The following is a 15,159-nucleotide window of genomic DNA, read 5'->3' as shown; positions in this document are numbered from 1 at the left end:
TGCCTGGGCCTTCTTTCAGACTTGCTTTCACCATCTCGCTCCCACCAGAGGGCCTCTACACGTCTGCTCTCTTCTACCTAGGACCTTCTTCATCTTCATCTTCGTCACCCAGCTTTTCAGGTTCCCACTTCTGTCACTTTCTTGATATACTCAACTCTTCTAACTGAAGGTTTCTATATTCTGACTTAAGGCTTCTGAGTGAAGGTGTATCTGTATTGCAGTTTTACATGTGCTGGTATGTCTCTCCCTTCCAAACTGTCAACTCCGTGAAGACAAAGCTGTCTCTGCTACCATAGATTTCTCATGCCCTAATGCTAGGCTAACAAGTGTTTAAGTTTGTATTGAATTAGCAAAGTGGGAAGACATTAAATTTTGGACTGAGGCCCTGGGTTCAACCTTCAGTCTTCTCTCCACCTACCACAATAAAAAAAATTTAAAAATCCTGGATTCCAAATGTTAAATCCCCTGGACCTCATTTTCTCTCCCATTGTAAAATAAGAATGGCAGTATCATCTTCACTGAGCTTTATATAGAATTAGGAAACATATTAAATTCCCTATGAGCATGTGGTATACTCAGTATATACTAGGATCCCAAGATTAATCATGTGTGTGTGTGTGTGTGTGTGTGTGTGTGTGTGTGTGTGTGTGGTGTGTGTGTGTACTGGGGCTTGAACTCAGGGCCTTTTTTTTTTTGGGTCCGGTCATGGGGTCTGAACTCTGGGCTTGGGCGCTGTCCCTCAGCTCTTCAGCTCAAGGCTAGCATTCTACCACTTGAGCCACAGCGCCACTTCCGGCTTTTTTCTTTTTGCTTATGTGGTGCTGAGGAATCGAACCCAGGGCCTCAGGCATGCAAGGCAAGCGCTCTACCACTGAGCCACCTTCCCAGCCCCTCAGGGCCTTTTACCCTTAACTTTTTTGCTAAGGGAAAAAGGCTGCCTGGCACTCTACCAGTTGAGCCATACCTCTACTTCTGGTTTTTTGCTAGTTTATTGGAGAAGAGTTTCACACTTTTCTTCCCAGGCGGGATTTGAGCCTTGATCCTCAGATCTCAGCCTCCTAAATTTATAGGATGACAGGTGTGAGCCACTGGGGCCCTGCTTGTTGAATTCACTTGAAGAAAGTGGGAACAGGTATGCTCTTCAGGCTTCCATGTTTGCTTTCACTAAGGATGACAAGGATTGGGAGGATACTAGATGACAGTGAGTTGGGAGCCCTTAAAGAACTTGGAACCCCTGGCAGAAAGCTGCTAGTGACCCACTAGCTGATGTTCTGTGACAGAAATGGGCTGACTGCAGGGCTCCTGTGTGTGCAGTGAGGCAGAGCCAGCTCCATCTCCAGTGTCTGTGGGCTAGGCATTCCTAGTGCAGACAGGTTTTTCACGTCCTGTTCTGAATGCTATCTTTGTTTCAGAGTTTAAGCTACTGCGAGTGCCAAAAGATTGAATGATTTATCAGTGATATCAGTGGCATTCAAAGCTCAATTCCTGTTTGTAAAAAAGTGGTAGGGCCCCTCCCCATTCCTAGGCTTCCAAAAAAGCCATACTGGAACTATCACTTCGACATTGTACTCCTTCAGATTCTACTTCTCCTGAACAGAGGGAATAGCTTTAGTTTAGGAGATGAATAATCGAGTTAACTGGCTACCTGAACAAGCAACCGTCTGTCTTTAAATTTACTCTGACCTTCCAGCCGGCAGCTGGCTTGTCATAATGTATTCCTGATATAAACCACCAAGTCACTGGAACAACACGTAGTTGAAATGTCTTTGCATTCATTTTGGCCTTTAAGAAAATGCTTTTAATTTTTGTATGTGATAGGAAATTCTTGACCTCCTAAATACTGGGCTAAGAACCAACAATTTCTGTCTTCTAGAATTCCCCCTCTCTTTTGCCTCCCCCCCAAAATACATCCCATATCTTAAAATACAGTGTCTTTTGCTTTTCACAGCACTTTTACCCCTAAATGTTGTTTAAAGACTATACTGACAAGTTGCTGGTACAAGTACTTTTTCCAGGCTTTCCGATTTAGTAGTTCTGTATGCCCTTTCTATGCCTGTTTCCTTATATGTAAAATAGAGAGGATAAAAGATCTGATTGGTGAAGCTGTCGTGTGATTATTAAATGAATTGTCAGATGTAAAGCAGTTAGAACGATGCCAACCCCCATTGGCAATGCTCAGTGAATTCTAAGTATTCCCATTACTAGAACACTATGTTACATCCTGGGGGCTCATCAGGTTTTGTTTCAGAATAAAGGTTAACTTCCTATCTGAAGAGGTTTCCCTTTTGTGAGAGTATTCCCAGAGCACTGTAGGTCTGTTCTTTCCATTACTACTTGTTTTGATTTTTTTTCCTGTACTCTTTCTTGTACCTTCTGCCCCACCCAAGCTGACTCTTCTCTTTGTAATCTTCTACCCACTCATAACTTCATGTTTTCTACTAGACAAGAAATCCTGTTCCCTTCTTTGTACCTGAACAGACTTTTAGCACTTGTTTGAAACCATTAAAATCTTTTGACTTAGTTATTATTTTGGTTTGAGCATCATGGGCCTAAAAGTTCCCTAACATTTTGAATTTTTCTTTCCTGGATGCTGGCCTTGCCACTGGGAAACCACAGGGAAGACTGGTTTAAGGGACATTGAGAAACACCAGGATAAACTGGATGGAGCTGTCAGGGTAACATGAACTTCTTGGGAACAAGCATTTGAGAATACTTACCTTCAGTGTTTTACTACAAAGATTCCAATTTATACAGAAAATAACCTCCTTTATTGATTGGAAATTAAGATGCCAGAAAATGATTTACTAAACAAAAAATATATATGGATATTTTAAAAACTGAAAGCCCATCAGCATAAAACCATTGCCTCTCACCTTGAAAGAAGCAGTAGCTTCAGTGCAGCAAGATTTCCAAATATTTTTTATGAAATACTTCATTTTTTTTCCTGAGTGAAAAGTGTGAGTTCTACTACAAAAACCCTAAAGGCATGTGACCCCTCACCATCCCCAGGTCAAGTCAAATTCAGAGCCAACAGCTCCTCCTCAGCAGCTCTTCCTGGTAATGCAGGATAGGAACACTGATGTTTCCAGAAACAACCACACCCACAACTATCTTAACACTCCTCAGAGTGCTCAAAGTTTTGAGAGAAGGGGAAAATATACCTATCTCTGGAATCAGGACTCTTAAGAGTTGAACTGCTTTACAGTCCTGTTATATGGTCCAGCTCTGGCAATGGGCCTGGATTATTATGACTGATTTTTCACAAGCATAGTTCAAGTAATCCCTTTGTCATTTTTGAAAAGGGAATTCAAAGGCATTACCAGAAACGCATGGCTACATATGGTAGCTAAACTTTTCATTTAACAAACTAGGGCTCCCCCTCAGAAACAAAGTAACTATTATCTAGAGTCCTCACAAAGATTTTTCTCATGAAGGGCTTTATAATGATACTTCTAGGCACTGAAACAGGTCATCAGTTGTTGGCTATCTCATGAATTACAGGAAATTGGTTATCTCAATTATGGCACAGGCACCCTTTGACTTAATGCTTGTGAATCGATGCTAACAAGTATTTGGAGAATACTGAGACTTTTCTCAGATGCCCCAAAATAGCTGGGTCATATGAAAGTAGGACTAATTAAGAAAATGAAGCCAGGCGCCAGTGGCTCATGATTATAACCCTAGCTACTCAGGAGGCTGAGATCTGAGGATCACGGCTCAACACCAGCCTGGGCAGGAAAGTCTGTACAAACTCTTATCTCCAATTAACCACTAGAAAACCAAAAGAAGTGGCATGTTCTTTGGTAAAGTGCTAGCCTTGAGCAAAAGAGCTCAAGGACAGAGCCCAGGCCCTGAGTTCAAGCCCCATGACCAACAACAACAAAAAATGGAAAATAAACATTGTTGGTTATATTTTGAAACAGTGAAGGTGTGAATAATTAGATCCTAAAGTATGAGAAGTTGCCTTCACAGTATGAGAGAAGTTGCCTTCACAGTATTTGAGATGGAGTGAAGCGCCATCAGTTTGGATGGTATTTAAACTAACCGTTCAACAAGAAAACCAATTCACAAAGAAACTCATTCACATACAAGGAGTAAACTGGAACAGAGGTATTCTCGGGTTCTCTTCTGCTTCCAGTGTTGATAGAGAAACACAACTTCTTAGGATCTCAGCTTCTAAACAGCAAGATACTCCCATAACAACTGTTTCCCTGGGGTGTCTTTGGGGCAAGGTCAAAGTTAAGACAAAGGAAAAAAACCTCAGCCCCACCCTAGGTTTTAAAGCTGCATCCAGCCTCTCGACCATCTCACTTCTCTAACTCTACTATAGCTCCTACTGGCAAAGTGAAGGTCACATAATACCACTGATAGGTGTGAAAAATAAACTCTTTTGCAGCCTGAGGAATCAGAATACCTTCTCCCATTTTTTTAATGGCCTTTATATTAAAGTGCTCCAACCAGTGGGGCACAGGGCAGAGTTTTCACCTGGGTTAGAAGGTTGTGGAATTCCTCCACTGCCTGTGAGTGTGCCACAGGATTTAGCACAAGGTGTTGGAAGAGATTGACAGGCTCAGCATCCCGAAATGACTTAGGGATTGGGATAGTCAGGGGCAGGAAGGTGTTGCCAATGAGGAAATGTTGGAGAGACCTTTGCTGGATACCACGGCCCAAAAACCAGAGGAGGTCCTGGAGCCTCTGCGAGAGTTTGTTATGCTGCCAGTCTGCTAGGGGCAGCCGTAGCAACAGGTGCATGAGGGCTGTTTTGAAGTGATAGGAGGTAAGGATGGGGCAGGATGCCCCAGTGGGAAGGCTCTGGTGGTCCCAGAGACTCAAAATGATTTGGAGGCACTTGAGATGGCATGTGTTCTCGGGAGCAAAGCGCCCTACCAGCTTCAGGAACAAGTGTTCACAGGCTGCAACAGACTCAGGCCAGTCCACGCTAGTGAGCTGTTCTTGCTCAGAGGCCTGACTCACCAGGTAGACCAAGGTATCTTCCCGCTGCACCCCCAGGACCAAGTTGATTAACAGAAAGCGGCCTGAGCGGTAATCCAACCTGAGCTTGCAGGAGGTAGAAGATGGTGGGAGACTGAGCTTAAAGTCATACTTATGGGCCACCAAGGCCCAAGCATTGCCCAGCATGTTCCGGAACCACTGCACAGTCTTACGCACATCCAAGTGGAAACCTGTGCAGAAAGCAGCTTTGATAGAGCTGGCACTCTTGCCCAAGGAGAGCGGATGGTCCTTGTGGTGGTGCACCAGGCACAACACATCCCCCAGGACCTTCTCTCGCTTGCACATACATTCCGACTCTAACCGCACACAACCACAGCGGTGGCCAAGAGCTGGGTCTCTCATCTCCAAGATGAACGTCATGCCCTGTGGCGGAACAATAGGCACCAGGATATCAAATTTCTGGGTCTCATGGAGGGTTCCCCACTTCTCAAAGGCAGCCCCAATGCCCAGGCAGTCCTCCAATTGGGGGTGAGCCTCCTGGCGAGTGAGTACCCGGCAGGCCTCAATGAGATCATCCACAAAGCTCTCCACAAACTCACAGGTGCAAGGCAAGTCACGAATGGCATTTTGGACATAGTGTTTGTAAAACGATTCCAGGGCCTCCTGGGAGGGGAAGTCAGTGAGCCAGTTGTAAGTGGTGACTGGCACAATACGGACTTCCTCTTCTTCATCATCACTGCTGGACTCAAAGCCCGGCTCGTGTTGCATGTTCTGTCTCAGGAGCTCAAAGATGAGAAAAAGGCAAAAGAGGCCAACATTCCAAAGGTTTCCTAGCATCCAGCCCAGAGGACCCTCCTTGCCTTCAGCCTGAAATGGCCACCTGTCTTTCTTCCCCAGCACTAACTGGTCACTGGATGTGTCTCCTCTCCAGAAATTCTCTGCCCTCTGCTTCTGCTCAGCTGCTCGCTTTCTCTCTTCAAACTCTGTCACTAAATGCCGCATCTCCTCACTCATTCGCTTCTCCAGCTGCCGACTCCTGGCTAGTGTATCCAGGTCCATCCGGTCACTGACCATGAGGGGGTGGTGAACAACATACATCACTGCCAAGAACAGCAGGCTTATCACAGCCATGGAGGCCTCTGCATCTGAAGAAGTAGGAGAGTAGGGATCAGTGATGATCTTCTGGATGCATCTGCTCTCCAGCACATATTCCCCAGAACCCTGCCCAAAATGAGGAACGTCAGCTACTCAGGAGGAACGTCAGCTACTCAGGAGGAACAGAAAGCTCACAGAGCTAGCCTTGGACAGAGCAAATGTGGTCTGCCTAGAAGGAGATTTGGAGGAAAGGGAGACAGTAGGATGTGCCTCTCAGTCTTTCTACTGCTTTCCTTCCACATGGTATGGATGGTATTGAGGTTTCCAAAGGATAGACATGGGACTGTTTTTATTCCACTGTAGGACGGGGCGGGGGACCCTTACTGTGGGGTGGCCTCACCCGACTCATCAGTCCACCTTGGGCACCAGAAATGCCCTGCTGATCCCAGAGGCTCTCCCTTCCACAGGCAGAAAGCACTGTGTCTGCCTGGGCAACCCTTTCTTGTCCCCAAGCAGCCAGTCCTAGGCCCCAAAAGACAGCATCCCACTTCCTCTGTGACTTCACAATTCTCAGAATTCTGCTTGCCCATGTCATCAAACCACTCAGCCACACCCCTCTGCCCAGTGGGCTCCAGTGAGGCACAGTGTCTGCCACTCCTTGGTATTGTGTCCTTCGAGGTCCTCAGGTGGCTGCCATGTGTCCAACTCTACTTCTCTCTCCGTCCAGGAAGCTGCCTTTAGATGGCTTACCGGGGGACTATCTGACAGCCCACAGTGGGGGTTCTGCTACTTCCCCATCCACCGCTGAAGCCCAAGCTCTGGCCTTCACCCCAATAGTTCTCAAGCGTCTGAGCTTACCGAGATGTATGGACTGCGCCCTGGGAACACTGAAGCCAGGTGATGGGCTCTCCTCCTCTCTTTAGAACTTGGTCCTGCTTCGTGTCACCGCAGGCTCCAGGATCTCTGTTAAAATTTACAAGATTATAGGCCAGGGCTTTGACTCAAAAGTGGAGGCCCCTCTGCCCCTCTGCCCCTCTCCATTTACTATTTCCCCCAGAGATTTACATTCTCCTCTACCTACCAAGACCGAACTAAGGACCGACCTCTTCTCGGGGGTTTCTCCCAGAACCTGGGGCCAGGTTACTCACCCTCTGTGTCAGCCGGAACAGGGTCTTAAAGAAACAGTACAGCCTGACCACCTCTGCGTTCTTCCTGACGGGATACGAGTTACCGGTTCATCGCCGGGACCAACCTCGGAAGCGGCCCCGACTCCCCTAGGGTACAGAGCATATTTGTCCAAGCGTCTGGTGGTCTGTGTGCGGGCGCTGGGCCCCGGGAACGCCCCACCATGCGGTGCACGGCTCTGAGCGGGCGGACTTTGTCCGGCTCCTGCCCTCCGGGCTCCGCCCCGCCCCGCCCAGCCCGTTCAGGCTCCTCCCACCTGAAGTCTGGCGGGGCCGCTTGGAGGGCCGCGTCCCAGACTCTTGCACATGCGCCCCCACCCCAGCCTGCAGCCTTGAAATTGCGGGGAGATCAGAACTTCTGCTCGGCCTTCCTGGGAAACACAAGAGAGCATGTAGTAGTGTGTGTTGTCAGCCTCACTCAGTTCAGTTTGACGAGAACAAATACTTGGGTAATTCAGGCGTGAGGATGATGGTACCCAAACTAGGAATTGACCACGAAAAGCTAGTCTCACTTTCCGCAAGCTCTGAGCCAAAGAGCAGGAACTGAGCTGTTTTCAATATCATTTTGTTTGTTTGGTTGGTTTGACAGTCCTGGGGCTTGAACTCTGGGCCTGGGCACTGTCCCTGAGCTGCTTCAGCTCAAGGCTAGCACTCTACCACTTGAGCCACAGCACCACTTCTGGCCTTTTCTGTTTATGTGGTACTGAGGAATGGAACCCAGGGCTTCATGCAAGCAAGGCAAGCCCTCTATCACTAAGCCACATTCCCAGCCCTGTTTTCAACATCTTGAATATACTCATAATTCCTACTTCATGCCCAGACTCCGGTGTCTTTCTCCAGCCCTTTTCTCCAAGTGAATTATGAATGGATCAGATAGCACCACAAATCCTGCTTCTGACCTTTTTTTTTCTTTTTGTATGTATTTTTTATTGTAAAAATACTGTACAGAGGGGTTAGAGTTATATGAGTAAGGTAATGAGTATTCTGATCTTTCTTGCCATTCACTGGTCAAGTAGGAGTAAGAATCCTAAACCTACAAGCAGCTTTGCTGATTACCTGAGTATATAAAAGAGAGTACTTTAAGCTGGGCGCCCATGACTCACATCTGTAATCCTCCAATTAACTACCAGAAAACGGGTACTGGCGCTGTCACTCAAGTGGTAGAGCGCTAGCCTTAAGCTAAAGAGCTGAGGGACAGCGCCCAGGCCCAGGATTCAAGACTCATGACCAACAACAACAAAAAATTTTTTTAAAAAAGGGACTGAGAAAGCTGGGCACTGGTGGCTCACGTCTGTAATCCTAGCTACTCAGGAGGCTGAGATCTGAGGATCGCGGTTCAAAGCCAGCCCGGGCAGGAGACACCGTGAGACTCCTATCTCCAATAAACCGCCAGAAAACCGGAAGTGGCGCTGTAGCTCAAGTGTTAGAGCGCTCGCCTTGAGCTGAAGAGCTGAGGGACAGCACCCAGGCCCAGAGTTCAAGCCCCACGACTGACAAAAGAAAAAAAAAGGGACTGAGAAGGTGGCTCAGTGGTAGAGTGCTTGCCTTGCATGCATGCATGAGGCCCTGGGTTCGATTCCTCAGCACCACATAAGCAGAAAAGAAATTTTTTTTTTTAAAAAGAAGAAGAAACCAGGCCCCAGTGGCTCACACATGTAATCCTACCTACTCAGGAGGCTGAGATCTGAGGATCATGGTTCAAAGCTAGCTGGGGCAGGAAAGTCTATGAGACTCTTATCTCCAGTAAACCACCAGAAAACCAGAAGTGGCGCGGTGACTTAAATGGTAGAGCGCTAGCCTTGAGCTGAAGAGCTGAGGGACAGCGCCCAGGCCCAGAGTTCAAGCCCCGCAACCAGAAAAAAGAAAAAAAGAAAGAGAGAGAGAGAAAACTTTATATAAAGTATTGAAGCTGGATACATCTTATCAGGAATTTAACAGAATGGTTTTTCTGAAACACCAAGTATAAAAGTCTTCCCTCTTCCTGACCTATGTTAGGTGTCCAAGGAGAAAAGGAACTGATACTAGTTACAAAAATCCATCTCCTGAAAGATAAATCAAACACAGATCTTTTCAGTGACACTGTAGAAGGACTCCCAAACAACTGGGACAGTACCTCCAAAACAAATGACTTTCTGGGCTCATGCCTGTAATCCTATCTACTCAGTAGGCTGAGATCTGAGGATCGCTGTTCAAAGCCAGCCTGAACAGAAAAGTCCATAAGACTCTGATCTCTAATAAACCACTAGAAAACCAGAAGTGGTGCTGTGGCTCAAGCGGTAGAGCGCTCACCTTGAGCTGAAGAGCGCTGGGACAGTGCCCAGGCCCAGAGTTCAAGCCCCACAACTGACAAAAGTCCGTTAGACTTTTTTTTTGGGGGGGGGTGCCCGGTCATGGGGCCTGAACTCTGGGCCTGGGCTGGGCGCTGTCCCTTAGCTCTTCAGCTCAAGGCTAATGTTCTACCACTTGATCCACAGCGCCACTTCCAGCTTTTTTCTTTTTGCTTATATGGTGTTGAGGAATCGAACCCAGGGCCTCATGCATGCAAGGCAAGCGCTCTACCACTGAGCCACCTTCCCAGCCCCGTCTGTTAGATTCTTATCTCCAATAAATTACTGAAAAAATCTGGAAGTTGAGCTGTGGCTCAAGTGGTAAAGCGCTAGCCTTGAACAAAAGGAGCTCAGGGACAGTGCCCACATGCTGAGTTCAAGGACCAGCACAATTAACAAACAAAACTTATGTTAATAATTGTGGAGCAAGAAAGAATGTTAGCCAATAGTATCTGAACATCCAAAGTTAAACTTTTGTAAATTTGAATGATGAAAAGTAGAATACAGATTTTTTTTTATTTTTAATTTTATTTTTGAATAGTTGTACATAGAGGCTGCCATTTTACAGAGCAGTTTATGAATACAATGGATTTTTTTTTTGATTTTTGTCAGTCATGGGGCCTGAACTCTGGGCCTCAGTGTCATTCCTTTCAACATTCTCACCTCTCCCAGATCACAGATTATTATTGTGTATAAGCACATCTGAGCAGTAATAATGAAGTTTTCTACTTTTTTTTTGGTCAGCCATAGGGCTTGAAATCAGAGCCCGGGCACTGTCCCTGAGTTGTTCTGCTCAGGGCTAGCACTCTACCACTTAGAGTTAGAGCACCACTTCTGGTTTGGGGGTGGTTAATTGGAGATGAGTCTCAAGGACTTTATTTTCTTCCCAGGCTGGCTTTGAACCATGATTCTCAGATCTCAGCCTTCTGAGTAGCTAGGATTACAGGCATAAGCCACCAATGCTTTGCTCTGTCTTTTTATTTATAACATGACAACATTGGAATGAGAAAAATTGTTTCAGTGTGCAAAAACCGTGGTGTTTAAAAACCTCCTGTGTTAGCCAGGCACTGGTAGCTCACACTGTAATCCTAGCTACTCGGGAGGCTGAGATCTGAGGATCACGGTTCAAAGCCAGCCTGGGCAAGAATGTCATGAGACTCTTATCTCCAATAAACCACTAGAAAACCAGAAGTAGCGCTGTAGCTCAAGTGATAGACTTCTCACCTTGACTGAATTGCTGAGGGACAGCGCCCAGGCCCAGAGTTCAGGCCCCACGACTGGACCAAAAAAAAAAATCACTTGTTTATACATGTGTCTTCATGGCCAAATCAGGGTTGTTTAAAAAAAAAAAAAGCCATTGTTGCCAGGCACCCATGGCACATTACAGAAATCCTAGCTAATCAGGAAGCTGAGATCTAAGGATCACAGTTCAAAGCCAGCCCCAGTCAGACAAATCTGTGAAATTCTTACCTCCAATGTAAAAGCTAGAAGTGGAGCTGTGGCTCAAGTGGTAGTATGCTAGCCTTGAGCACAAAAGCTCAGGGACAGCACCCAGGCTTAGAGTTCAAGCCCTAGGACCCGTTCAAAAAATATAATAATAATCCGGGCTGGGAAGGTGGCTCAGTGGTAGAGCGCTTGCCTTGTTTGCATGAGGTACTGGGTTCGATTCCCCAGCACCACATAAGCAAAAAGGAAAAAAGCTGGAAGTGGCACTGTGGCTCAAGTGGTAGAGCACTAGCCTTGAGCTGAAGAGCTGAGGGACAGTGCCCAGGCCCAGAGTTCAGGCCCCACGACCGGACCCAAAAAAAAAAAAAAAACCATTAGTCGATTTATTTTTTATTTTTTATCTTTTGCCAGTCCTGGGGCTTGAACTCAGGGCCTGGGCACTGTTCCTGAGCATCTTTTGCTCACTCTACTACTTGAGCCACAGTGCCACTTCTAGCTTTTTCTGTTTATATGGTATCCCTATATCAGCAAATATTGCTTGACCTGTTTCTCCCCCTCCCTCCTCTCTCTCCAGGCTGATATGGAGCAACTGTTGGTTTAGGCAGTAGAATAGAAGACAAAGTTATTTAAACACCTCATTAATCATAGTAATAGGAGATTGCATATAAATGGAGAATGAAAGTAAGTTGTAAAAAGTCACTTTTTTTTTAAACAATTAGACTTTACTGTTATGGGTGTTTACCCTGATTAAGCACAATAACAGTAGTTTTCCTCCCCCAAAATTTATTTTTAAAAGTAAATGTACTGCCTAGCAAGCTGGAGAAGTTGAGTTCAAGCTATTGAAGCTGGGCTTCTGGTGTTTCACACCTATAATTCTGGCTGCTCAGGAGACTGAGATCTACGATCTGTTTGAAACCAGCCTGGGCAGGAAGCTCTATGAGATGCTTATTTTCAATTAACTACCAAAAATCCAGAAGGGAAACTGTGGGTTGAAGTGTGACTCAAGAGGTACAGTGCCAACTAAAAGCCAAGTGACAGTGAGAGGCCCTGAGTTTTCAGCTCCAGTACTGGCACCCCCCAAAGCCATTATGTATTAATAAACCATGGTGAAGTTTCAGCTTATGGAGTTGAAAATTCTCAGTTGCAACAGTAGAGGTCATGGATTCAAAACCCAGTACCACCAAGAAAGACAAAGGGAAAGAAAAGAAAGTTATCGATTCTGTGAAGTTTCATCAGAAACTGAAGCTGAATACTCTTAAGTTCATTGCACATTAGCTCAGTCACACACCCTCAGTGTGTATCTTTATTGCACATTAGCTCAGTTGCATATACTCAGCATGTCATTATTGCACATTATCTCAGTCTCACACAGTGTGTGTGTGTATGTGGGGTGTGTGTGTGGATGTGAGTGTGTTGTTGAGGCTTGACCCCAAGGCTGTACAACCTAGGTCAGTCTTCTATTACACTAAGCTACACCCCCAATCCTGTGGGATTGTTTTGTTGGGTTTTAGTTCAGGGATGAGATACATGTGTGAGTTTGTGTGTGTGTGTGTGTGTGTGTGTGTCTGCGTATGCCAGTACTAGAGCTTGAACTCAGGGTATGGGTGCTAGTTCTTTGCTTTTCTGTTGAAGGCTAGCACTCTGCCACAGCTTCACTTCTGGATTTATTTATTTTGGGGATGGTTAATTGAGATAAGAATCTCATAGGCTTTCTTGCCCTTGACTGGCTTTGAACCAAGATTCTCAGATCTCAGCCTCCTGACTATCTAGGATTATAGGCATGAGCATAAGACAAAAAAAAAGGGGGGGGGGGCTGGGAAGGTGGCTCAGTGGTAGAGCGCTTGCCTTGCATGCCTGAGGCCCTGGGTTCAATTCCTCAGCACCACACAAGCAAAAAGAAAAAAGCCAGAAGTGGGGCTGTGGCTCAAGTGGTAGAGCGCTAGCCTTGAGCTGAAGAGCTGAGGGACAACGCCCAGGCCCAGAGTTCAGGCCCCACGACCAGACCCAAAAAAAAAAAAGGGGGGGCTGGGGGGCTGGGGGGCTGGGGGTTTAGCCCAGCGGAAGGGCGCCTGCCTGGAGCGCGCAAGGCCCTGGGTTGGGTCCTCAGCCCTGGGCGAGGGGAGGGGGGGGACACAAACAAAAGGGCTGGGAAGGTGGCTTAGTGGTAGAGCGCTTGCCTTGCATGCCTGAGGCCCTGGGTTCGATTCCTCAGCACCACATAAGAAAAAAGAAAAAAGCCGGAAGTGGCACTGTGGTTCAAGTGGTAGAGCGCTAGCCTTGAGCTGAAGAGCTGAGGGACAGCGCCCAGGCCCAGAGTTCAGGCCCCATAACCGGACTCAAAAAAAAAAAAAAACAAAAAAAATTTTTTGTTGGTTGTGGAGCTTGAACTCAGGACCTGGGTGTTGTCCTTGAGCTTTTCTGTTCAAGGCTAACACTCTGTTACTTGAGCCACAGTCCACTTCCAGCTTTTTATGGTGCTTAATTGGAGACAAGAGTCTCACAACTTTCCTGCCTCAACTGACTTTGAACCATGATCTTCACATCTCAGCCTCATGAATAATTAGGATTATAAGTGTGAGCCACCAGCCCCAGACTTGGCAATGTTTTCTAAATGAAAAGAACTACTCTTAACCACTATTACTAAACAACAAATATTTTTGGAAATTAGCTTTTGTTGACGACTTCATACATTCTTAATAGCTGTAAAAATACCAAGGAAAACAGTGTTTGCCTATGAAATCCATATTATGATGAAGTCATTTCGACCACTAACTTTGATTCACAAGTAATATCAAACCATTTAACATACTTCTATGGTGTCAAAGGTAAAACAAGAATCAAGGCCTCATTCCTACATAAATTTAAAGCAGACTTACCTTCTGGGTTCAAAGTACACTCCCAGCAAAGTAAGTTAAATATCAGTGCAAGTAGAAAAGGAACTTTCATATCTCAAAATATACCTAACTTTGCAATTGAGAAACTTTTCATCTAATCTAACTAGAAATGCTTAATCTGCAGTGTAATGATATACTAAAAAGCTAATATCAAAATCTATATAAATGCTATCCAACAATAAATGTTCTTGAGTGAAATCATATTCTTGAGGATGTTTTTCTTTTATTTTAATGGTACTGGGACTTGAACTCAGGACCTGGGTTCTGTCTCTTAACTGTGAACTTGAGCCACAGTTCCTCTTCTCGTTTCTTACTGGTTAATTAGAGGTGAGTCTCACTGACTTTCCTACCTGGGCTGGCTTTCAACTATGGCCTTAGCCTACTAGGAAGCTAAGATTACAGGCTTGAGCCACTAGCATTCACCTATGCTTGAGGATTAATGCCAGTATTTGGCAATACTCATCTGTATGAAGACATTTTCAAGGGAAAAAATATATAAACTCTCATCACAGATCAGTATTAATACTGCAGGTCAGCAATTAATTTGGATGATAGGAAACACTAATATTGAAGTTTAATTCCAGAAAAACAATTTATTGTTTTTATTAGTAAAGCTATATTAAAAAGATTGTATTCTATTATTATATTTTGAATTTTGTCGATAACAATCTTGTGGAAATTTTCTCTTCTTTTCTTTTTTTTTTTGGTCGGTTGTGGGGCTTGAACTCTGGGCCTGAGTTCTTCAGCTCAAGGTGAGCGCTCTACCACTTGAGTCACAGCGCCACTCCCGGTTTTCTGGTGGTTAATTGGAGATGTCTCAGAAGACTTTACTGCCCAGGCTGGCTTTGAACTCTGATCCTCAGATCTCAGCCTCCTGAGTAGCTAGGATTACAGTAGAGATTTCTTTTCACTTTTATTATATAAATACCTACATAATATTCTTTTTTTTGTTTTTGTTTTGTTTTTTGTTTTTTTGGGTCTGGTCATGGGGCTTGAACTCTGGGCCTGGGCGCTGTCCCTCAGCTCTTCAGCTCAAGGCTAGTGCTCTACCATTTGAGCCACAGCGCCACTTCCGGCTTCTACATAATATTCTGATTCTCACTTTTGGATTATGTTGGGGCTCTGCAAAAATACCTGAAAGTAGTATGTGCATTGAACTGCTCAGTACCTTGTTAATGAAATTTGTCAGAAGCAGTCTCAAAGCCAAGGTCTTAGCCAGGTGCCTAGTGGCTCATGCCTGAAATCCTAGCTATTCAGAAG

At 45.5% G+C, this 15,159-nt stretch overlaps 1 protein-coding gene across 1 annotated transcript; it reads right to left on the bottom strand.

Annotated features, from left to right (window-relative positions):
* Positions 1-4,405: 4,405 nt before the first annotated feature.
* Positions 4,406-7,423, bottom strand: Itpripl1 (ITPRIP like 1). The gene is made up of 3 exons (XM_042695399.1): positions 7,197-7,423; positions 6,907-7,011; positions 4,406-6,098 (listed from the first exon to the last, which is right to left on the bottom strand). Exon 3 carries the CDS (start codon positions 6,082-6,084, stop codon positions 4,444-4,446), a length of 1,641 nt encoding a protein of 546 aa, XP_042551333.1. The 5' UTR covers positions 6,085-6,098; positions 6,907-7,011; positions 7,197-7,423; the 3' UTR covers positions 4,406-4,443.
* Positions 7,424-15,159: the final 7,736 nt, after the last annotated feature.

The sequence above is a fragment of the Dipodomys spectabilis genome, unplaced genomic scaffold, assembly GCF_019054845.1.
Source record: "Dipodomys spectabilis isolate Male_0828 unplaced genomic scaffold, ASM1905484v1 ptg000187l, whole genome shotgun sequence".
Lineage (NCBI taxonomy): Eukaryota > Metazoa > Chordata > Mammalia > Rodentia > Heteromyidae > Dipodomys > Dipodomys spectabilis.
The sequence above is the reverse complement of the archived record's forward strand: the minus strand, read 5'-3'. Positions and strand labels throughout refer to the sequence as shown.

What these genes read in the sequence shown, in the direction of transcription:
- Itpripl1 (XM_042695399.1), bottom strand. Translation starts at nt 6,084, where the DNA reads ATGGCTGTGATAAGCCTGCTGTTCTTGGCAGTGATGTATGTTGTTCAC.